Source organism: Camelus ferus, chromosome 6 (assembly GCF_009834535.1).
Source record: "Camelus ferus isolate YT-003-E chromosome 6, BCGSAC_Cfer_1.0, whole genome shotgun sequence".
Lineage (NCBI taxonomy): Eukaryota > Metazoa > Chordata > Mammalia > Artiodactyla > Camelidae > Camelus > Camelus ferus.
Genome location: NC_045701.1, coordinates 70125678 through 70150511, shown reverse-complemented (window position 1 = coordinate 70150511; position 24834 = coordinate 70125678). Strand labels below are relative to the sequence as shown.

Genomic DNA, 24834 nt, shown 5'->3' with positions numbered 1-24834 from the left:
TTATTGTGAAGCCAGGAGTGTCATCCTTAATGGAAAAGGGAGAGTTTTAGAGAACAAGAAGGGAAAGATAGCTTTCATTTTTTGAGTACCTGCTATGCATTCTTGTGGTTCTTAATCTTTTGGAGATCCAGGGACGATTCTTTAATAAATGGGTACACATACAACATTTGTCATGCAGTTACGAGACTCGTGGACTCTGAAGCCCATCCGTGGACCGTCTGGGTGTCTGTGAACTTAAAGCTAAGAACCCTTGTATTACCTTCTTTGACCTTCACAATAACTTAAATACCCTTATTTTGCATATGGGGAAGCTGAGGCTTAGACTTTCTTCACGGGTTTGTTCTTGCTGCACAAAGCTACACTAGTGTTTGAATCCAAAAAGGCTATGAGGTTTAAAAAAAAAAAAAAGCTGACCATTGTAACATAACCCTTAGTGTGAAGCATAGTGTATTAATATGAATTTTGGAGTCTGACTGATGGAGTTAAAAAATTTATGTTCTGCCTGTTACTAGCTGTGTGTAATTGGGTGATTTTATCTGTGCTTCACTTTCTTTATCTGTAAAATGGAGGAAATCATAATAGTACCTGTCTTACAGGGATGTAATCAGGACTAAGTTAAAATATGATGTTGCTAGAACAGTGCTTACCACAAGTAAACCCTATTTCGTGTTTTCTGTTATCATTGTGTCTTCTGTCACAGTATTCCAATTGTATTTTAATGTAGCTAGTCTATTTTGGAACTTGAATGTGTTGATAACCTCAAGAATCTTATTATGTTATCAGTTCTTGGAAAACTCAATTGTAGGGTGATTTCTTGTGTTGATTTGAGTAGACAGTTTTCTTCCTACTTTTTTCCCTTTTAGGCATACATGCACTTAAATAGCTTTGTAGGGTACATATCTGACTTTGGAAGCTCTAAATTTTTGATATTGAAATAGTTTTATTATGGAAGCATCTACAGACACTGTATATGCCTACTGCTTTACCCTGTTTATGGTCACTAGAAGTTCCTAATCTTTTGGGAACAGCTTGTCTGCCAAGCTTTCTTGGCGACATGATAGCGACTACTTTTTCTGATGCATTAGAAACTCTGGGTGATTAGGCAATACGCTTTTCAAGTAAACATGATTGGTGTGTTTATTTTAAACATTTGGAGACTGATTAGTATTATATATAGGTTCAGAGGCAAAATTACATATAATTAAATAGTAATTTGCATTTAAATTCAGGCATTGACAGAAAAACACTCTCCTGGTAATGTGTACCCTGAATTTTGGAATCCATGAACAATAACAAATCAAAAAAACCAAGCAGTTTGTAATATCAATTCTGAGGCTTTTCTGATTTCCTTGATTGTTAATACTTGATAGGGAGTTAAGTTAGTATAGGATCACGATGGGGTATAAGAACATACTTAGAAAAATATATTTTTGTTGCATTGTAATTTAATTGCAGTCTGAGATTCTTAACACTTAAGATTAAGGCACTCAGATATTCTATAGCTTGTTTTAATGGGAGATGGTGTTGTGTGGTGTTGTATGGTGTTGGGTGGGAACAGAAAGTAATTGCTTTTGATTACATACTTGTGAGAAAAAGAAATGATTTTAGTCCTTCTCAGCAGTTAAGAGGGTTGTTTTGTACTTTTCTGCAGTCTTGAAGAGGAAGAATTGCTCAAGGTATTCGACCCACAATTTGAACACATAATTGGGCTTGGACTTCATTCCATTCACTAATTGGTCTAACTTACTAATGTAAGTTGATAACAAATTTCTTTATAAATTTTGGGTGATGAAAAATTCCTTAAAGAACATCTTGTATTTCAATGTTATAAAGTTGAAAGTAGATTCACTTTTGTGTCCATTAAGAGAAAAAAAATTAATTCACAGATATTTTCTTCCTTTTCAAGTTACAGTTTTTACACTTATTTTTATGTCTCATGTAATGTGTTTTTTTCCTAACAAACATTAGTTGCTGTTAGTTGTTTTTTAATTAGTTTGACTGCCTCCTAAATGTGATAGCATAGTATATATTACAGGATGCCCTACTCCTACGGAATTGATATTGAATTGGTTTGTAAAGATATTTCAGCAGTACATTACCGCCACATGTTCATTCATTCTAAAGGCATTTACTGGGGGGCCATTCTGTGCCATGCAATGTACTGGTTACTTTTCAAGAGCTCAGCCCTGTGTTCGGACTTGTGAACAGATAGATTATGGTAGGTGGCTGAACAGAGGTATGCAAATTGAAATATTTTAGAGGAATTACTCTACCTGTTCATCTTTCTGAAAGTGGTCCAGGTCAGAGTACTGCTGTGTAATATTTTTTTAACTTTATAACATAGCAGACAACAGATCAAATTTTTTGACCTTAAGGGATTCTAGTGTGTCATTTTACCTTTTAAATGGCTTTAGCCATTAAATAGCTTAGGTGTAAATTTCAGTTATCTTTCTTTGGTTTCTTTTTCTTTGAAGGGCTCATAAATGTTTAGCCTTCCCTAATATTTTGTATAGTAGTTTTCAAAGTTTTGAGGTTGTTTAACCTTATCGCAGTGTGTATATGAGAGCATGCCTAAGGCCTTGATATGGTGTTGTGTTACCATATTGTTTCCCTGATGGGACTCTCAAAACCTTATTACAAATTGTGGTTTAATTGAGAGAGATGAGTATTTATTTAGTTATTAGAAACCAGTTATGGTGGATATATATTTTGTCATTTAGCCTGAATTGAACAGTACCATATGACTTTAACGTGAATTTTTATTACCTTGAATAGTTGAGGAGTTTGTATCATGTTTTTCAGAGCTTGTAGCTGAAGCATTCATTTCAGTGCCTTTTGCCTGTTGGTGTTGAGATGCTGATTGTCAACATCTGTTCATCGTATTTTTTGAAATATCGACACAATAAATTTTATTAAAAGATTGAATGCTTTGTTATATTTACTCAGCTAATGGTCTTGAGGTCTCTTCCCACTTAGATACCCTAAGATCTTATACAATGTTCCTGTACATTTTCTTCCCAGTGCATAGCCTTCTATTTTATCCCTTAACAAACACTAGTTCCTTTTGGACTAGCCTTAAAGACAAGGAGTGAGATAAAACACTTTAAAAAGCATTTAAAGAACATTTTACTATTTCTATTTTGAAAAATTGGGGTTGGCTTAACTAAATGACCTGTCTTTATGCTTTTGTATGTCTGCAAGACCATTTGATTCCACTTAAACCATACAGAGAACATGAATTTGGTGCCCTCCATATCCCACCCACCAGATAGCAAGTCTACTATTCATGGAAACCTACTAGCCATACTTTGTTCTCTGTCTTTCTGTGTACATATATAAGCTCCCATGTCTACCCCAAGGACTTTGACAAGCAAGGGAAAACTCAAGTGCCAGTAAAAGTAATTGTATAGTAAAAGTTGCCTTTACACTTTAAAGTTCCTCAATTGTTAGCATACTGTGGATATAAAGTGCAGAGGATTCTTTTGGTTGATCTCCTCACCCCACTACTGCCAGCATCTGTTTCTTCCTTCTTCCTAACAGATTTTCTTCCATATACCCACTCTTCTCCCTTGCAGCCATGCTTCAGGGGAAGCCTACCACATCCTCACACCAAGGGGTGGGCCTGGTTGGCTAAGAATTCCATCCATCTTTTACCAGTCATTAATTTAGGAAAGGGAATGTAATTCAATTTTGGTCATTGAAATGAGAGATTAAGTTTGTTGTAGGCTTCTAGAAAAGTCCTTCCTCATGCTTTCATTGTATTTTCTATTCATTATTCTTTTTGGTCAGAGATCAGGTAAAGGTAATGTAATAATATAGAACATATCTTTTCTGTAGTGTCCCTTTGCTTTTGCTTTTTTCCTGTGTGTATGTACATATTTTATTGAAATATAGTCAGTTTACAATGTCGTTTCAATTTCTGGTGTACAATTGTAATGCTTCAGTCATAAATGAACATACATATATTCGTTTTCATAGTCTTTTCACCATAAGTTACTACAAGATATTGAATATGGTTCCCTGTGCTATACAGTATGAACTTGTTGTTCATCTATTTTATATATGTTAATATCTGCAAATCTAGAACTCCCAATTTATCCCTTCCCCCACTGGTAACCATATGTTTGTTTTCCATGTCTGTGAGTCTGTTTCTGTTTTGTAAGTAAGTTCGTTTGTCTTTTTTTTTTTTAGATTCCATATATAAGTGATATCATATGGTATTTTTCTTTCTCTTTCTGGCTTACTTCACTTAGAATGACAGTCTCCAGGTCCATCTATATTGCTGCAAATGGCATTATTTTATTATCTTTTATGGTTGAATAGTATTCCATTGTATAAATATACCACAACTTCTTTATCCAATCATCTGTCATTGCACATATGGGTTGTTTTCATGTCTTGACTATTGTAAATAGTGCTGCTATGAACATTGGGGTGCATGTATCTTTTTGAATTAAGATTCCCTCTAGATATATGCCCAGGAGTGGGATTGCTGGATCATATGATAAGTCTATTTTTAGTCTTTTGAGAAATCTACATACTATTTTCCATAACAGCTGCACCAAACTACATTCCCACCAACAGTATAGGAGGGTTCCCTTTTCTCCACAGCCTGTCTAACATTTATCGTTTGTGGACTTTTGAATGATGGCCATTCTGACTGGTGTGAGGTGATACCTCATTGTAGTTTTGATTTTCATTTCTCTGATAATTAGTGATATTGAGCATTTTTTCACATGCCTATTGGTCGTTTGTATGTCTTCATTGGAGAATTGCTTGTTTAGGTCTTCTGCCCATTTTTGGATTGGATTGTTTGTTTTTTTGTTATTAAGTTATATGAGCTGTTTATATATTCTGGAAATTAAGCCCTTGTCAGTCTCATCTTTTGCAAGTATTTTCTCCCATTCTGTAGGTTGTCTTTTTGTTTTGCTTATGATTTCCTTTGCTTTGCAAAAGCTTGTAATTTTAATTAAATCCCATTTGTTTATTTTTGCATTTATTTCTATTGCCTGGGTAGACTGCCCTAGGAGAACATTGCTGAGATTTATGTCAGAGAATGTTTTGCCTATGTTTTCTTCTAAGAGGTTTATAGTGTCATGTCTTATGTTTAAGTCTTTAAGCCACCCTTTGCTTTTATCCAGAGATCTAGTCCAGGTTATTTTAGCCCCTCTCTTGTCCACTTAGGAAAGTTTGGCTTTAAAGATACCCCCTGGTGTATTTGTTGAAGTTATTAGGAAGAGAAAACAGTTAAGACCTCCCAAATGTGATCTAATTTTTATGTTTTGGTGAAGAAGAAAACCCAGCTGGTCTACATAAATAGTTTATAGAAAGGATTTGAAAAAGTGTTTTAACCAGGTGTTACCTGAATTGGGGCAGTGACTTGGGAGGCATGATCAGAATCCTAAGGGGCAGTGAGAATGTAAAGTGGGGATCTGTATGTAATTTAAAAAATTTTAATTTAATTTTTTTTGGTGGGGGGTGGTAATTAGGTTTTCTTATTTATTCTTAGAGAAAGTACTGGGAATTGAACCCAGGACCTCATGCATGCTCAGCATGCACTCTACTACTTGAGCTATACCTTTTCCCCCTATTTTTTTTAAACAAATTTTATTTTGGAATAATTTTAGGTTTATAGAAAAGTTGTGAAATAATAGAGTTCCTGTATGCCTTTACCCAGCTCTCTCTCTAATGTTAATGTCTTACATAACTGTGGTACATTTGTCACATCTAAGAAATTAACATTGGTATGACACCATTAACTGAACTACAGACTTTATTTGGATTTCACAAAATTTTCCACTAATACCCTTTCTCTGTTCCAGGATCCAAACTAGGATACCACATTGCATTTAGACCATGTGTAATTTTGATAAATAGGTTGGGGTTTTCAATGAGCTTTTTCTATGCCATGTATGTGGTCCAATAATCCCCTCTGACCAGTGCTGGGGAGAGAAAGTCATTGACCATGAGAATAAACAATACTACATAGGTAGTGTTTTGTAGCCCTTGATTCCCAAAGCACTGTTAACTCAGTGGAAGAGTTGGCTTTGCTCCCAGGAGGGTGGTGTGAAGTTTCCTGAGAAGCTTAAGAGCTGATCCTGATTGAGGGTCCCTTCCTCGGCTCCACTAGCACCGTGTGCTCACCTCAGATTTTACTATATGGAACTATCACCATCACTAATTATTTACTTGTCTGTCTTCTTTACTAAACTGTTTGTTTCTAGGGAGTCAAGAGCTATTCTGCTTATTTTGGAATCTTAAAGGCCCAACGTACCCAGCATGCTTGGCATGTGGTAGGTTCTTAATACGTATTTGAAGAAATTAATAAATCCTTGTTTGGTAACATTGATTATTAGGTCAACAGAAGTTTTGTTTTGAATACCGTAAGTGTTTAGTTTTTCCTTTAAATTGAGCCATCTTAAGTTGCCATTTCTGTGGCAAGTTGAGTTGTTCTTCTCAATCTTAAACAAATAACTATAAAATACTCATTTAAGGTTGCTCTTCTGATTATATAGATAATTTATTTTCCATCAAAAATAAGGATAGAATTGAAAGTAATAGATGGTAGTTGAGGTAGAAATTTTGTGAGCTTTTAAGTATCTGTGTGACAATTCCAGTTCCACTGGGCTGTAGATCTGGCTGTTTGCCTGCCACTTCATGCACAGTTAATGAAATAAAAACTTCCTAGACTTATTGAGGGAGACGGCTTGTCAGATTCAGAGAATTAGTTTAAAAATTTTCCTATTATAGCCAAGAGTCAGTGGCCCAGGGTCACCTAAGCATAAAAGCTGCCATGGTATGGGAACACAGGGGCCTGTTCTAATTCCGTGGATCAGGCACAGTAGAGTCCATTTGGTAAATAGAAGAAACATCAGGATAGGAGGGAGTTGTAAATTGAAGTTGCTATTTTCTTGATTTAGAGTAAAGACTGTGACAGGGGCATAGATGAGCCAGTTTTCTATTTTATTTTGCAGCAGACATCCTGTGAAGTTATAAAGTGAGCAATGATAATTGTCATTTCTCCCTGTTTTATTCACATTAGCTTTGTATACCATTTTCCTACTGTCTCTGAACTATGCTATATTCCAGGGGACATAGAATAGTTTCATATGTACTATTCATTTAATTTTGAGTCTGAAGAACTCTGGCTTATTTTAAAGAAAATGATGTAATGGAATCAAAATTGAATTAAGAAAGGTAGAATTACTTTTAAGAACCAGCATCAGGGGTCCAGAAGTTTTATGTCTGTTTGAGGAGGACTGAGGAACTAAAAACTTTGTCTGCATTTAGAAATGCCACTTATTAGGTTGAAGAAGGGGAATAACTGTTGAAAGATAAAAATCTCTCCAATTCTGAAATGACTATAACTTAAATAGTGCTTGGTAATGTGGGAAGTTGATTTTGAAAGAAACAAACGGATGATAAAACTGTGTGACTATGAGGTAAATGGAATGCAAGCTTTTTTTTTAAATCTTGTTAAAAATTTTGACAAGAGGTTTTCTTTTGTGAGACTTTTAGGTAAAACTTCTTGAAAACAGAAGAAAATCTTTGTGACGTTGAGTTAGGCAAAGTTTTTTAAAGAAATGGGACACAAAAAAAGCACAAACTATAAAATATGAAAGAAAAAGATTGATAAGTTAGATTTCATCAATTTAGAAAAATTAGAAACTTACCCTTTAAACAACACTGCTTAGAAAATGAAAAAGCAGGCCACAGAAAATATTTGCCAAACATATGTCTAATAACGGTCTCGTATTCAGAATTTATAACTCAACTCAGTAGTAAGAAGACAGACAACTCAGTTTTTTTAAATGTAAAAGACTTGGATACCAAAGAATCTTTACAAACAGCCAATAGTCCCATGAAAAGATACTCAATATTGTTAGTCCTTAGGGAAGTTCTCATTAAACCCACAGTGAGATACTTCACACCTATTAGAATGGGTAAAATTTAAAAGATTGATAATACCAGTTGTAGGTGGGTATTGCAACTGGACTCTCATATGTTGCTGGTGGAAACACGAGGTTGTACAGCCGCTTTGGAAAACAGTTTGGCAGTTTCTTAAAAGTTAAATATATACTTACCCATGACCTAGCAATCCTACTCTTAGCTGTTTACCCAAGAGGAATGAAAACTTGTGTCCACATTACACTTGTAGTATAATGTTTATAGCAGCTTCATCTGTAATACCCCCAAACTAGATAGAAACCAGATGTTCTTCAACTGGTGAATGGAAACAAATTGTTGTAGGTCAACATAATGGACAGCTACTACCCAGCAATAAAGAGGAATGAACTACTGATACGTGTAACAGCATGTATGGCGCTCAAGTGTCATGTCTCACACAAAGGACTGTGTTCTTTGTATGATGGTTATATGGCCTTCTGTAAAAGGCAAAACTATGGTAAAAGCAAGCACATCAGTAGTTATGCAGGAGGGTGGAGGAGAGGGACTGACTGCAAAGGATCCAGAGGGGTCTTTTGGGGGTGATGACATGCTCTGTATCATGATTGTATTTTATAACATAACCTTCTACAGTTGTCATAACTCTTCATTGTATGCTTTAAATTGGTGACTTTTACTATGTATCTATATATTACACCTCAATTTGACAAGAGATTTTTTTTTTTTACCAGTGACTTATGCAGGATTAGAGAGTGAATTTAGATTAGTTTGGATCTGAATTTGTTATAGGCATTAAAATAATTTTGAAATAATAATCAGTATCACTGAATTGGGTTGCAAAGCGTTTACTAGTTATTAGTGTTGAGTCAAGTTTAGGTTAATATTAATGAAAATAGATGGAAATAAGACACAAATTTTATTTGAAGAAGTTTCTAGATCAGAAAATAAGATTACCAAATGACTACGGAAAAAAACCTTGAGGGCTGACTTTGAATTCCCCCGCTGGTCTAAATCTTTACTTGGTCTAATACTATTGACCACCAATTTCTAGAAATAGTCACTTCCTTTTGTCTCCAATAAACTACTTTTACGATTTTTCTCCTCTAAGTTTCTTCTCATTCTGATTTGCTAGCTTCTTTTGGGCATATTTAAAGTTGATCCCCTTGGGGTTCTGTAGCTAGTATTTATTCTTGGTCTGCCTACTTTCTATGGTCATCTTTTCCCAGTCCCCATGTCTTTTCACTGCCCTCTGAATCCTGGCATCTTTGTAGCTTCAGATTTCCACTTGTCTTGTGGGTATAATGACCTGGATAGCCTATAGATGCTTTAAACTTAATGTGTTCAGTTCTGTATTCATTGTCTTTCCTTATGTAATTGCTCTGCCTCCTTATTTCTCCACCATTATTCATCCAGTCTCCTAAGCATAGAAAATCCTCATTTGTCCTTGGCTGTTTGCTATCCTTGATCTTTTTGGTCTCACAGATACGAATCCTTTTGCTTCTTACAGAAATAAAGCATACTGTAGTCTCTCCCACCTCTGCATCACACTGCCTGTGCCTAGTTACTCCCTTGGACCAATATCCTGTTGTCTTGTCTCTCAGCCGTTGGTCTGTCTTCCTCTTCAGAGTCTCTTTCACATTGCCCCCAGAGTTACCTCTTTTTAAATGTGTGATTCTTTTACTCCCTTAGTTAAAAAAAAATCCCTTGTGGTTTTATTGTTGTTGCTTAGAATTTTAATTTTAAAATATTTTTAAATTAAATTTTAAAATTAATTTGTTTTAAAAATAAATTTAAAAAAATTAAAAAAGATATTCCAAGAATATCTTTTTTTTCTTTGCGGGGGTTCTTCTTGATGCATTAATATTCCTGGTTAAGAGTGTAGGCTCTGGAATCACATTGCCTGGCTCCTGGTGTCAACTTAGTGACTATAAGCAAGTTATGTTAGGTCTCTGTACCTCTGTTTCCTCATCTATAAGATATGGATAATAACATGGCTACCTTATATAGTGGTTGTGAGAGTTAAATGAGATAATACGTGAAGCACTTCAAACAGTGCTGGCATATAGTAAATTCTCAATAAAGGTGGATTCTTGCTTTTATCATTGTACTTGATAAAAGCCCAGAAAACCTAGTATTTGGATTGTTGCTTTTGTTGTTTCCAAATGAGATTTCTCTGGATTTCTCATCTTTCCTGATGAGGGAAGACTATAAATAAAAACTGTATAATTAGCTGAACCAAGTTCCCTCCAATACACTCAGTTCTATCTCCCTCATTTATTTGGGTTGGGCTGCTGTGCCCTGGGCACAAACCGCCATCCTAACCTGGCACCCCAGCAGCCTGGTTTGCACATAGAGCCGCATCCGGGGTGCTCCTGTAGTGCCAAGTCACCTAGGTCTAGTTTCCAGTCTCAGCTGGTCCTCCCTTTCCTTATATTCCAAGTCTTACTCCCCAAGAACAGCTGAATTCCTTCCTTTTCTCAGTGTATCTCCATTTCACATCTGAGGCAACTAAAGATAAGCTAAGTAGCTTGCCTGAGATCACTTCCTTGTAAGATTCATGCTCTTGACCACTGCACTGCACTGTGCTTAGAATCAGTCACCCTGGTTTGGCCCTATGTGGTTTTCTAAACACTTTGCTTTCATCATGCTTAACTTTTCATTGTGCTCTCTTCCTCTCTCTCTCTCTTGCTCTCTCAACTCAGTACTTTTACTTATGTTATTCTTTCTACCTAGGATACTGATTCTTTATTCCTCCCTGCCTTGCAAATGCTTACTCATTCTTAAGTAATAATTCCATTGCCACTCCTGTGAAGACTTCCACTCCTCTCAGGCAAGGTTACCTCTCTCCTTTTTTCCTCCACACACTGTTTTTTCCTCTTCTGTGGTACTTGCCACATTGTGTTGTCCATCTCCCATGTTGGGCAGGGTTCACTGAGGTTAAGAAAAAGAGTCTGTCTTATCTATCCTGGTGACTTTAGTTTTTAGCACACAGTCTGGCATACTACCATAGATGCTCAGTAAATATGAAATGAATGAAGAATGAATGATACAGAAGAACCTAGAGATGTTGGTAGTAAATTACAGTAAATTTGCTAAAACACAAAACTTTAGCAAATAGTTTTAAGAGAAAATATAGATATCTAGGGATGGAGGACCATAACAAAAAAAATACAATGTGGGTATATGGAGTGGGTTGACAGTGGGATGGTACACCAAAAGTTGGGTGGAGGTTATACTGCTTTTCAAACTTTTCAGCTCAGGTACCTCTAATGATGGAGGTTGGTTGGTATGTAACCTGTTGGCTGGGAGCAGAGCCCCAAGTACAAAATATGTACAAAACTACAAAATATATATGACTGTTTTGAATATACCCTTGCTTTATCTTTAGAAATTCATACATATTTTGCATTCTGTTTTACTATCTGTGAGTTTTTTCCAACATGAAAATACTTTTTTCTCCTCACCGACCTCATCCTCTAATAACTAGTTGCTGCAGGAACGCGTGTCATTTATCCTGTCTGCTAGCACGTTCTGGCATGCCCCAATGTCCAAATCTGGAAGCATGGAATGGGGTCATAGTCTAACATGGCAGCATTCTAGCTTTCTGTGATTCAGAGGATTGTCTTCTCAGGAGTATTATGTCATGGAGCTGAGGAGGGTGAGCTCATCTTGTTCTGAGTAACGAGGCTGTTCCTGGAAGGCTACAGTCAGTTGGAGGCACCTCATTACCAGATCACTGGGGACCAGCTGGAGGGAGTTCACAGAAGACTCACAGGAATGATTAAGAGACTGGAGGGGCTGATTGATGAGGAAAGAATATAAATGAAAAACTGTATAACTTGGCTGAACCAAGGTAGCAGGAATATACACTGTATAAATATCTCAAGAGTATAAACTTGCTGGGGGAGGGTGATCTTTTATGGTGGGATTTTGGGGGTGGAGAGAATAAACCAAGGGTGAAATGAAGCAAAGAAAAATGTAAACTAATAAGCTAAAGTGTCTTACGGTGCACTTTATTTCCTGAAGCCTCCTTATTTAGACCACTGTAACTTGTGGGCCTTTTGCTACTTGAATGATTTGTTTTTTAAATTTGACTTCCGTGGACTTGTGGCTGGTGCTTCTCTCTGTAGAGAAAGCTGTAGATGACAGCTTGCAAAGCAAACATCTTTCTTCTGTCCTGTCTTATTTTGTGGAACTCAGTGGTTGTTATTTAGGATTCCTATGTGCTACCCCTACCTCTTTATATACCAGAATTCCAAAGTGGACTGTCACATAGTTTTTTTTTTTTTTCCGCGACTTTTAAAGAATAACACTTCAAAAGTAGAGACTAAGTCAGTATGTACTGTGGTAATTTTAGAAACCCAGATACAGGATTTGGTCCCTGAGGTACTAGGTGGTTTTAGGAAGTTATAGCCTTGAGGAAATCCAAGCATGATTGTATGAAACACATACTTTGGGAAATGAATGTATAAAATTCCTATTTGGGGTATGGAAGGCATAAAACTTTTAAGTAACAGTTGAAATTAGCCAGGAGAAACATTTGTATAATGTTGCCAGTTTTATAGCTATTTTCCTAGGAGGGGCATAGTAGAACTGGAAAATAATTTTTATGCTTTCTTGATACATAAAAATGAGTTTGTTTATACAGTGCATTACGACTAAGTCCTCCATACCAGGGATCGGTAAACTTTTGCTGTAAAAGGTCAGATAGGAAAGCTTTGTGGGCCATACATCTCTGCTGCAACTACTCAGCTCTGTGCTGTAGTTCAAAGGCAGTTGTAGACAAAATGTAAACGAATGAACTTGGCTGTGTTCATTCTCTTTTTACAAAACTTTTTTTTTAAACAAAAAAAGGCTGCTGTCTGGATTTGACCTGCAGGCTGTAGTTTGCCAGCTCCTTCTGTATAGACCCTTTCTCCTGAAAGCATGGTCTGCAGACCAGCAGCATCAGCATTGCCTGTGAACCTACCTGTTAGAGGTGCAGAATGTTGGGTCCCTTTTCAGGCTGACTGCTCTAAAGAGGACCATGCTTCTTAAACTTTAACATACATAGGAATCACTGGGGAACTTGGGGAAGTATGGACTCTGAAATGACTCTGAATACCATGCTAGTGATTGGGAGGCAAAGATGAGGAAGACCCACTAAGTATCCTCAGGGAGTCTGCAATTCATTAGGAGAGACAATTGTGTAGACAAATAATTATAATACAGACCAATAAATGCTATAATAGAGGTATCTTCAGCATAGAAGTATCACAAAGTAGAAAGTGATTGGTTCTGCTTGGTGTAGGGGGAACCCTCAGAGGGTCTTGGGAGTTGGACCAGGAAAAGGAATGGTGCTTTAGTTGAGTCTTGAAGCTCCCTAGAAGCTCTGAAGCATGGGACGGGGGCATGCAGAGTTGAGGGGACAGAAGTAAGCACGGTAGATCATGGTGGGGTAGAGTAAAGATGATGTTTGATCTAGGAGTTGTTTGATTTAATAGTCAAATAGCTGATCACAGGGTTGGAGACCCACTGAGGTCATTATGAATAGAAATAAAAGTTTAATACTTTCTATTATGTTTAGCTAATTTGAAAATACTCTTTCCTTATCTGAAAAAAGGACAACTTGCCTGTTCTCTCCTGGAGAATAAAAGTATTTGTTCTCCAGAAATAGGAACTTTTCATATGTTCTTGCATCATTAAGAGTTTGGAAAACACTAAAAGTTATAGGTAGAAAATAAAAATTGTTTATAATTCCAAACACCAAGAGATGACCACTGTTAACGTTTTTATGTTATTTCTTCCAATCTTCTCTATGTAATGTAATACTATAAAAATTGGGCTTATGATATGTAAATAATTTTGTGTTTGCTTTTTCATTTAACATTTTATTTGTGAGCAGTTCACTGTGTTGTTAATCCTTTGAAGTGTTGTATATTTTTTTAATGCTTATATAGCATTCTAATGGATCTCTCGTAGTTTATGTAGTTCTCTTGTTTGTGGATCCTTTAAGCTGGTTCCAGTCATTAGTTGACCCACGTTTTAGTTCATGTACTTGGCAAGTCTATCGCTGTATTTTAAAATAATTACATGTACTTATTTTTAATTATAAAAGTTTGCCAACTAGTTTGATATGGTGGCTTTTGCTCATTCTGTTCTGCTCTTAGCATTTTGTGTTTTTGCTCTTGGTTTCCCATGATAAACAGTAGAGTGGTCATTAAGAGCATGGAGTCTGAGTCCAGGTTATTTGGGTTTCACTGAACTCTGCTACTTATGCGAAATCTTAAGAACATAACTGAGAAATTGCCTCAGTTTCCTCATCTGTAAAATAGGGATAATTGTCTCTATGTCTTAGAGATGTGAGTTAATACATATGAAGCACTAAGAACAGTTCCTGCCATGTGGAAATGGATTGTTGTTTCTTCTCACATGTTGTGTAGTGGCTGTTTGTGTGTGCCTTGCTATAACCCCCTTTCTGCTACATTTAGTTCATGATTATCTTTGAGTTACAGGCTGATTTTACTGAACTTTATTACTCAGTGACTTTATCTTGAAAGTTCACAATAATTTCCCCCTTACTCATAGTAGCAAATCTTACTGTTTTAAAGATAAAGTCAGTATTGTTTAACCCTGTCTTGGAAATACAAACACGGGCACAAAGGGAGCAGACTGTATAGGCTGATAGATTAAAGTTTTAAAGCTCTTTGGTGGTTTCTGCTTTCTAGCTGAGTGTTATCTTGATTCCTTGTCATGGCTTCCAGGGCCCTCGGCAGCCTGGCCCCTCTTATATCCTCTCCTCTGTTTTCACTTTGTTCCCATACCCTGTGTTCTAGCCCCGTTAAACCGAAACTGGGTGTGTGGTTGTGACAAGGCTCACTCTGAATCTATGCTCTAGGTCGCTTCTACTGAAGAGTTGGAATCAGCTGAAGTGCTGGAGCTCCCTTCCAGTGGATGACACGGTGAAGGCCGTGAGATTGCCGCTTGACTTTTCTTCTGGACTTTTAACTGGGAAAATTTGGCCAGAGTTTACCAGGCCTAGGTTATTTTTAGTGCCACAGGGTTTCCATTGCCTATTCTACCTCCTCTTTGTTGTTTTCTGGGGGTTCTCTTTCAGAAATAAAAACCTATTCCACTGACTCTTTTTTTCTTTGTAGGGTAAGATCCTGAGACAGAACGCATGCATCCTTTGGCAGCTGATTGTGCCCTGCACTAGAGAGGTCCAGAGATGATATATTTTGGGATTGTATTTCTCCACCCTGGAATTCATCCAGTTCATTCCAGAAACATTGACCCTTTGCTTCTGTGACACACCCTCACTGAAGGTCTGATGGACAGACACTTTCTGTTGACCTTGCAGCTATTTTCTTTCATGTGGAAGCTGGAAGACAAAGTGGATGTGGCCAAAAGTTACCGCTTTGGTGATTAGGAGCATTCTTCTTGGTTCTCAGAACATGGGCCCTCGTTTAAAGGTAAGGGGATAGACTCATTAAGTTTCACTTTGTACTGGATGTAGAACATGGACTCAGTTTCAAAGCCTTTTCAGCAAGGGGTAGTATTGAAATGCACAGTTGCAGGTAGAATTGACTTTGCTCCCAGCAGGGCAACTTCGAGTATGAAGAAATCAGTTCTCCATTTCTGAGAAATGACTTTCTCACAACTGATCTTCAATGTCAGGGGTAAAATTTATTTTATATTGTAATTGTAAATCTTTATACACCAAAAGAAAAAGCAAACAGTTTTAGAATATGTTTTGTCAGTCAACTTTGTAATGTTCCCTTGAGACAGATTATCTTCAAGTATTTCCCCTTTCCCTCTTTTGTAGGTAATATGAGCCAAAATGCTGTAGTATTAAGCAACTTGCCCGGGATCTTTTAGTAAGCAAGTGATATTTCTGCCTTAGATAATTGGTACTGCATTCCATTTTCCTTTATCATACTTTATTTTTATTTCAAAAGGTCTATAAAGGGGCCATAAGCATTTATCTTTCTAATTTTAGCTTTATGGTGAGATTCTTACAGTAAGATTGGGTAATGTTTTTCATACTTTCTTTTACCTGTTTTCTTACATCTTGTCTCTTCCCAAATACTTCACTATCCCTATGACTCCACTCTTTTTCATACTTCAGTGTTGAATGAGGTGAAGAACTTTGGGCTTCAGAGTTAGACACGGACTTGAGTCACTTAACCAGCCAGGAGATGTTCAGCAAGTCAACTTTTATAAGCCTAGCTTTTTATTTAGGTTAATATGTAAAATACTTTGTATAATGTTTGGCCTATGGTAAGTGGCTTAGTAATGGGGTTGTAATTTATGAGTTTACTACTACTACTATTGTTCTGCTAGCCTAGGGTGTCACAATTTGCTGAATTATATAAAGGCAAGGACACTAAAGAGATCGAACTTGAAAACAAAATACTCATGTAGATGAATTAGCTGTACATGAAATAGTATGGCAGAGGCTTAACATACTGCTTCTTTGTGCTTAAATTAGACTCAGGAAGAATTCCAAAATAATTTTATGAAGAAGTGTCAGCAGCAGAAAGTGGAAGGTGCTGTGAAAACTATTGTTTAAAAAAAAAAAACCCTCAGGATAAGGAAGATAGGACCTTAAACCTAAGATACCAGCCATGCGTGGGAACCCATGACTCTAATCCTAGGTATTTGATACATGCTTAGAGATCTGAATGAAGTAAATTGACAACATTTGGTCTAAAGAGTTTATAACCCCCGTCTCAAATGAATTTACTGTTAATTAGAGAAGTCTTTAAAAACTATATCAAAAGGAAGGCCCCATCAGGCAGAAAATACCTGATCTTTAGGCATCCTGATTCTTGGACAAAGAAAAGAACACATATGACTGTATCCATTCAGCAGATATTTTAGTTATATTTATTGCAATTACTCTATGTAATTATGTTAGATGCTGGGGAGAATTTCTAAGACTAGTCTTTGCTTCATGTTATTTACCATCTGAAATGGAAAATAAAACACACAAGGAACTGAAAGAATATAAGTGGTATAAGAAAAATAAAGTAGCTTGGGAATTTAGAGGAGATAAGGAATTTTTTAATTGAGGATCGGGACAAATTTCAGGGAGGGAAGACAGGATTTTTCTAGACTTTAGGATTAAGAGATTTTTCATGGATAAAGACTGAGAGAGGAGAAGATAGTCTAGGCAAAGGAGATGACTTTTGCAAAGGCACGGAGATGGGACATTTCAGAGCTTATATGTGAAAGTGTCAAGGATCTGATTCAGCTAGATCATAGGCTGAATAACAAGATATTGTGCATTATGGGGCCAAGGAGAATAGTATGGGATGGGGTGGGAGCAGAGATAAGGTAGAGAGGGACAGTAAGAAGATAGAAAATGCCTTCAGAAGAGGTGAAATCTGGAATAAAAGTGATTTGAGGGGTCACCATAAAAAGAAATCCTGTACCCAAAGACAAAGATATGAAGGCTTTGTGACAGCATCCAGAGATAGAGAAAATACAGAAGGAAGACAGGTTCAGAATGTGACCATGTAAAACTGAGGGATGGGTAAGTATCCCATTGTTGGGGAGGTGTGGTTTTAAATACCAAAACTAGCTTTGATTTGTCCCAAAAGTCACACTGTGCTGTATACAAATTGCTTCTGGAGGAGGCCCAGAGAATCCATGCTGTCCTGGGCCAGGGGCTCCTAGAAGTTCTCCAGCAGGCCCAGGATGCACTTCTGTTCACACTCTGGAGTTGAGGAGGTTTTTGAGAGGAATACGAGAAGTGGGATATTTTGTAAAGATCACATCATTCAGTGATGAATTGAAAGAGCTAAGTCATTGGTCACAAGGAGGTTTCAAGGAAAAGAGGAGAGTTTGGAAAAAAGTAATAGTTGGTATGCTGAATTTTAAATGAAAAAGGGAATTGGAGTAGAAATGTAGATTTGACCTTTGGAAAAGGTCTAGATCAGATGATCTGGTTGAGAAATAAATGAATGAGGAAAAAAATAGACAAGGACTTGACAAGGTCAAGTTCATTATTGCCAGCCATGAGTACTGAGACAATGGCTGTTCTGCATCATTCCCTCAATACCTGGGATATTAACTGGATATTCAGTATTTGTTGGATGAATTATTTTAGGATGAATTTTAATTCTTCGTTAAAAAAATTTTCAGACATAAAGAACGCCTATGTAGGCAGAGATTTTAAGTACGGTAAGAAAAGCCTTGCCTTTTGTCATTCTGATGCATTTCTCATTAAAGAAAGTGGAGGCTAGTAGGGGGTTCCCTGAGTTTCCTGTTGGCTCTGAAGCAAAGGAGTAGTGATGCTGCTATTACTATTGATAATAATTATAATAATAATTGAAACTGAGAACTCATTCTGTGCTGGGCGTTATTCTATGCTGTTGACATATGTTTTCATTTCATCTTCATGACACCCCTATGAGGTACAGACAGATACTATCCCCATTTGATGGATAAGGACACTGGCAGATTATAGAAAGATTAAATACGTTGCTTATGGTCACCCTCTGAGTGGGAGAGAATGGATTTAAGCCCAGGTAGTCTAGCTCTAGAGTACGTACCCTCATCCTCTATATTCTCTTTGCTGTAATGTTTGATTTTAGAGTCTTGATGGCTGTGGCTTGTTATATGGAAGTCTTATCACACTAAAGGAGATGATGCCATGGAAATTATTAAACCTCAACTCTTTTTACAGCAGTGAGAATTCTGTAGCTTAGATAGGCCACACAGTTGCAGCCCTGGATCTGGTCTCCAGGCTCTGACATATTGCTTGTCAGTGGCCTCTCACAGAAAAAGTTGTTGTAATTGTGAGGGATAACACTTAGGATTTTTCCCAGCTCTCATGACATGTGCCATAAATTTAGCATTTCTCTTATTCCTCCAAGGAGTAAGAGACTTGAGACTACAAGTCTATAACATCAGCTATATACGCTTCATTTTCTGCTGAGTGCTATAACTTTGCTGACGACTAAATTTTTACATCCAGGATCAGATTGGGTGGTATCCAACTAGGGGAGTATCTAAGACAGTTTAACTGCTGGTTTTGGTCCCACCAAGTCACCTAGCACATCCTGTAAGGCACAGACAGATGCTTTTTGAGAGATGATACCAGCTTTTCAGCATAGGGTCCCAGGAAATGAGATACTTGTTTGGCAAGGGGTTCAGTAATTGTGATCCCAGATTTGAGTCAGCATTTTGTCTCTATAATAGTCCCATTGTAGGGGCAGCTTAATCCATGTGTATTGACAGTGCGAATGTTCCCTTGTGGATTTCTCTTTGGATAGTACTTTAACCACCAGTCTAAATAGGGATTTCTATGAAACTTGACATGATCATACCTCAAATTACACTACTCTGTATGGATTCTATTGGGTATATTGTTATCAAAGGAACTAATGGCCTTTTTGGTCACTTTTTCTATTAAATTTTCCCATTACAATTAGACATAAAAGCATACTTAGTTAAAAAAAAAAGTTGTTTTGGTCTCTCCTAAATCTGAACCCAGAAATTTTCAGCTGTCTTATCTCTAAGTAATATAGTAGTGCTGATAAAAGGTGCTGGGTTGAGATAATATTGATAATCTTTATAGAGAGAGAGACAGACAGAGACAGAGAGGGAGGGAGACAGATTTGAAAGAATGAATTTAGTGCTCTGTGGATTGGAGAGCATATACAGCCTATGCTAAGGTCAAAAATGTCAGTGTGCATTGAATTTTTCCTTGGCAGTACCTTGGGTGGTTCAAATGAGTAATAAAGATTGAAGTCTTATTCTGGAAATAAGTTTAATAACAGTGAAAGTTTTCTCTCAGACTCTGGCCCCTGTTTGAATTGTTCTGACCTTGGCAGACATCACTTAGGATGAGAAGTACAGTCTTCTCCTTTGGTTCCTCTCCTTGGCCTCTGCTGAGCTCATCTTCCACGGGGCCCATTAGTTTGTCTGATTGGTAACAGCAAAAATGGCTTCTTTTACATGCCCACTCACTGCTTATTATTGGGATGACCCAGAGTTCATTTTAATTACATGATGATGATAATACTTGCTTTTAAAAATCCACATTTTATATAACTATTTCTACTTAGATGAATTACTTCCAGAAGGTAAATATAAGGGGAAAGTGACTCCATTATCCTCTTTGCTTATGTTAATTAGCACTACTTTGCATGGGGGAGGGAAACTGTCTTGGGGCCCTGGATCTAAGAAGATGAAAGCCATGTTTCTGCATTTGGTAATTAGAGGTGGCTGTTTGTGGTATTCCTAGGGTGGTCGGTAGATTGGAAGTCTTTAGGGGGAGTGATGCAGTCTCTGTTTCTCTGCAATGTTGTGGGGCACCTGTCAAGCTAGAGAGAGAGAAGGGACAGTAAGGCTGGAGATGGTTGACTCAAGCCAGATGCTCTACTTTGTCTCATCTTACAGATGGCAGTAAGGAAGAGCTGGAGGAAAAACTGAACAAGTTTTCTTTTGCAGCTGCAGCTGTGATCCTCGGCTGTCTGTTGGCATTGAAGGGACCTGATGTTTTACGTTATTGGTATGTTATGGAAAGAGCTCTCTTTATTATTTTTTTGTTAGGGTTGTGTGTACCCTTTTTGCCTCCTTGAAGGCAAGCTTAGAAATATTTCTCCTTGAAAATAGTCTTAGAAATATTTCTAGTCATGCCAGAATGTACCTTCACAGAGTTGGCAGTGCAATTCATTCATTTGGGAAATATTTACTGAGTAATTATGGCCAGTGCCAGACACTGTTTCCTGCCCAGTCAGAGTCAAATAAGGCAAAAATCAACCTCCATGAAGTTCATAACACGAGGTGGGTGAAAAGTTGTAATAGATGAGTGAATGTACAGGAGTTCAAGGGAGCCAAGAAGAGGGAACCCCTAACTGTAGCAGGGATTGGGGAGGGCTTTTGCCAAGTGGGCAAGGGAGGGGAAAACTTCCAAATGGAGAAAATTAGAATATGCGTTCTTTTTACTACTGTGTCAGGGCCCAGCGCATGCAGGAACATTGCGGAGAGGTGTTATATGTGGTCTGTGGTATAGAACAAGGGTTGGCAAACCTTTTCTGTAAAGGACCAAAGAGTAAATATTTTCAGCTTCCTAGGCCATACAGTCTCTGTCACAGCTACCATACTCTGCTGCTTGAGGGCAAAAGCAGCCCTAAACAATAGTAAATGAAGGGTGGGGCTGTGTTTCAGTAGAACTTTATTTACAAAAATAGGCAGTGGGTGGGATTTGCTGAAGACTGTAGTTTCTAACCTTGGTGTGGAAGTACCTCTTCACCCACAGAGGTGGTGACCCAGTAGAGAGTATCTTTGGAATTCTCATATGAGAGATGGCTAGCCTGTTCCATAACGAGAAACTAATGTGTAACTGGCAGGTGGTGTGTGTGTTCTCTCTTTCACGTAGGTGGCATCACAGTGTCTGTGGTTGCATTCTTCTTCACAATTAAGTTCCTCTTTGAGCTTGCCGCACGTGTAGTCAGCTTCCTCCAGAATGAGGACCGTGAACGCCGAGGGGACCGGACTATTTATGACTATGTGCGGGGAAATTACCTGGATCCTCGCTCTTGCAAAGTCTCCTGGGATTGGAAGGACCCCTATGAGGTGGGCCACAGCATGGCCTTCCGAGTGCATGTAAGGGAATGTTTCTGTCTCCATACCCACGGGGGTTTCTGAGTCAGTTGCTTTCCAGAGCCCAGTTCAGTCTCTTGGTGGTGCTGGCCTGGAATGTTAATATGTTCCTTGTTTTTCAACCCCTTCCGGGAACTTGGGAATTGTTAATATCTGAAAAGTCACAAATTTCTCTATCATTTTGGTTTAACAGGTGCTTAGCCTTGGGGAAGTATAAAGCTTAATGTTACCTTTTCAAAATGAGAATATTACTGTAAAGAGTTGGCGTTCTATATTAGAGGTTGGCAAACTATGGCCCGAGGCCCAAATCAGGCCCACTTCCTGGTTCTATAAATACAGCTTATTAGAACACAGTTACACCCGTTCATCTTCCTGTACTGCCTATGGATGCTTTCACATTTGAGAAGTTAACCACAGTTAGTAACTGTGTATGAGCCACAAGGCCAAAAATAGTTACTCTCTGGCTCTTTGCACAAAGTTTGCTGTCCCCTGCAATGACTTCTCCATTGCAGCCTTCTGCTTGGCTTCATAGTCTGAACCCCCCTAGCCTTGCCAGGTGGTTTTGTTTGCTCAGTGCCAGTGGTACCTGCTGACTTACCTGTACATTTGATTTAGCAGTGATAACATAATGAAAAATGGAGGGTAAGACAGGGGAGGCCGCACTTGTGGTTCAGAAATACCAAGTTGAAATTGATTCAGTGGTGTATTTTACCCCTATCCTCTGAATAGGGGAAGAATTAGTTCATGATATAATTGTTTTCTTTGAAGCACTAAGAGAATTTGTTTCTCCTTGTGTGAACGGGACCATAGGAGTGGGTGGGTACTGGGGTTTGCCAGCCACTTCCTCTCTTCCCACACTCTCAGGTTACACAGGAAATGTTTTCTCCCCTTGTTCATTAATGGGTGTCCCTCTTCTCACCACCGCAGTTATTCTATAAGAATGGGCAACCTTTCCCTGCACATCGGCCTGTGGGACTAAGAGTTCACATCTCTCATGTTGAGCTAGCAGTGGAAATTCCAGTGACCCAGGAAGTCCTCCAGGAACCCAGTTCCAACGTCGTCAAGGTGGCCTTCACTGTGCGCAGGGCTGGGCGGTACGAAATCTCAGTGAAGCTTGGTGGATTAAATGTAGCCTACAGTCCCTACTATAAGATTTTTCAGCCTGGTAGGTTCTTTTTTCTTTCTCCCTTTCTCTCTCCATTCTTACCTTCCTTTTTCTTTTCCTTTCTGCTTCTTTTTAATAAAACCTTTATTCACATGCTACATAATTCATTCATTTAAAATACACAATTTAATGTTTTTTAAAATTCATAGGGTTGTATAAACATGGTGGCACAGTCAATTTTAGACCATTTTCATCACCCCATCACCCTGTGCCCATTAGCAGTCACTCCATATTTTCCTTAGCCCTAGGCAACCGCTTATATATTGCTACTGTGGATGTACATACTCTGGGTACTACTCTCCTGTTTACATCTAATAAACGTGTGATCATAACATATGTGGCTATTTGTGACTGGCTTGTTGCACTTAGCATAATGCTTTTGAGTTGTCCATGCTATAGCATGAATCAGTACCTCATTTTTTTTATTGCTAAATAGTATTACATTATGTGGGTATATCACATTTTCTTTATCCATCCGTTGATGGACACTTGGGTTGTTTTCACTTTTGGCTACCATGAATAATGCTGATATGAACATTTGTGTACAGTTTTTGTATAGACATACATTTTTAGTTCCCTAGGCATAGAATTGCTGGGTCATTAGCCTGGTAAGTTCTTAAGGGGTTAGGGTGCTAAAATAGACCAAAGGTAAAGTCTTCTGATTTTTGAAACCTTTTCAAGTAAAAGAACTTGACCCATTTAATCCTACCCTTGCTGCCAGTATGTGTGTTACTCCTTACTGAGGAGTGTCTGGCCAAGCTTTTGGTATCTTAAGAATTGAGGCCTCTATTTCTATTTGTGCCAGATAATAGATGTTCATAGTCCTTTGTTAGATATGTGGTTTGCAGATATTTTCTGTCAGCCTTTAACTTTTCTTTTCATCTCCTTAATAGGGTCTTTCACAGAGCAAGAGTTTCTAATTGTGATGAAGTCAGAGTATTAATGTTTCCTTTCATGGATCACGCTTTTGGTATCTGAAAACTCTTACTAGTCCTAGATTGCAAAGATATTCTCCTATTTTTTTCCTAAAAGTTTCCTAGTTTCACATTTTTTATTATTAAGATCATAATCTAATATGAGTTAATTTTCATATACTGGGTCAAGAATTTTTTTTTTCCTTATAGTCGTCCTGTTCCTCTCGCACCATTTGTTGAAAAGGCTGTCTTCCCCCTCTATTGCACTGCTTTTGCACCTTTGTCAGGGATTGGTTGGGCATGTTTATGGGGATCTATTTCTGGGGTCTCTGTTCTATTCCATTGATCTATTTGTCTATCCCTCTACTAATACCAGTGTCTTGACTGTGTAGGTATATAATGACTTTAAATTGAGTAAAGTGACTCTTTGACTTTATTCTTCTTTTTTAGAATTGCTTTAGCTATTCTAGACCCTTTGCTTTTCCATGTAAATTTTAGTATAAAACTGTCCAAACTACCAAAAAATTCTGCTGAGATTGTGATAAGAATTTTGTTAAATCTGTATATCATTTGGGGAGAATTGACATCTTTAACATGTTGAGTCTTCCAATTCATAAACATGGTATACCTGAATTTGTTTAGACCTTTTTCATTTCTTTAATCAGCATTTTGTAGTTTTCAACATACAAGTCTTATACTTGGTTTATTAGATTTGCACCTAAGTATTTCAGATTTGTTTGTTTTGCAATTATTCACTTATTTTTAAGGCCTGTTTCACTCATAGGTTCCCAGTGGGATTCTAGATACTGTATCTGTAACTTCAGTTCTGCTTTCTCTAAGTTCTTCTGTCATTTTGTTTAGTGCTTGCAGTGGTTAGGAATTCGTAAAAATGAGTTCCCAAAGTTTATTTGAATCAATCTCTTTGTTTTCTTTCTTTCTTTCTCTCTGCCTCATAATGATATTGTTTATCCCTGGAAATTGGGTGGGGATACAGCTCTCTAGGACTCACTGACTGAGTAGATCTTCGTGCCCTGAAAAATCACCTCTGTGACGTTACATTCTATTGTCTGTGTTGCAGGAATGGTGGTTCCTTCTAAGACCAAAATTGTGTGCCATTTTTCCACTCTTTTGTTGACCTGTGGGCAGCCGCACACTCTTCAAATAGTGCCCCGAGATGAGTATGACAACCCTACCAACAATTCCGCGTCCTTGAGAGATGAGCACAATTACAGTCTGTCCATTCATGAGGTGAGC

General features: G+C 37.8%; 1 protein-coding gene across 7 annotated transcripts in view; it reads left to right on the top strand.

The window, feature by feature from the left end:
* The window catches only part of AREL1 (apoptosis resistant E3 ubiquitin protein ligase 1), a 39357-nt gene that overhangs the window by 568 nt on the left and 13955 nt on the right, over window positions 1-24834 (top strand). For 2 of the 7 annotated variants that reach the window (XM_032482368.1, XM_014559134.2), the window contains exons 2-6: window positions 15042-15356; window positions 20296-20407; window positions 21278-21504; window positions 22429-22666; window positions 24659-24828. In XM_032482368.1, coding sequence (XP_032338259.1) covers window positions 20392-20407; window positions 21278-21504; window positions 22429-22666; window positions 24659-24828 — 651 coding nt within the window. In that variant the 5' untranslated portion in view covers window positions 15042-15356; window positions 20296-20391. Of the gene's footprint in view, window positions 1-1651; window positions 1752-15041; window positions 15357-20295; window positions 20408-21277; window positions 21505-22428; window positions 22667-24658; window positions 24829-24834 lie in introns of those variants that run through there. The other 5 variants (XM_032482365.1, XM_032482366.1, XM_006184479.3 and 2 more) reach the window with 5 other exon arrangements.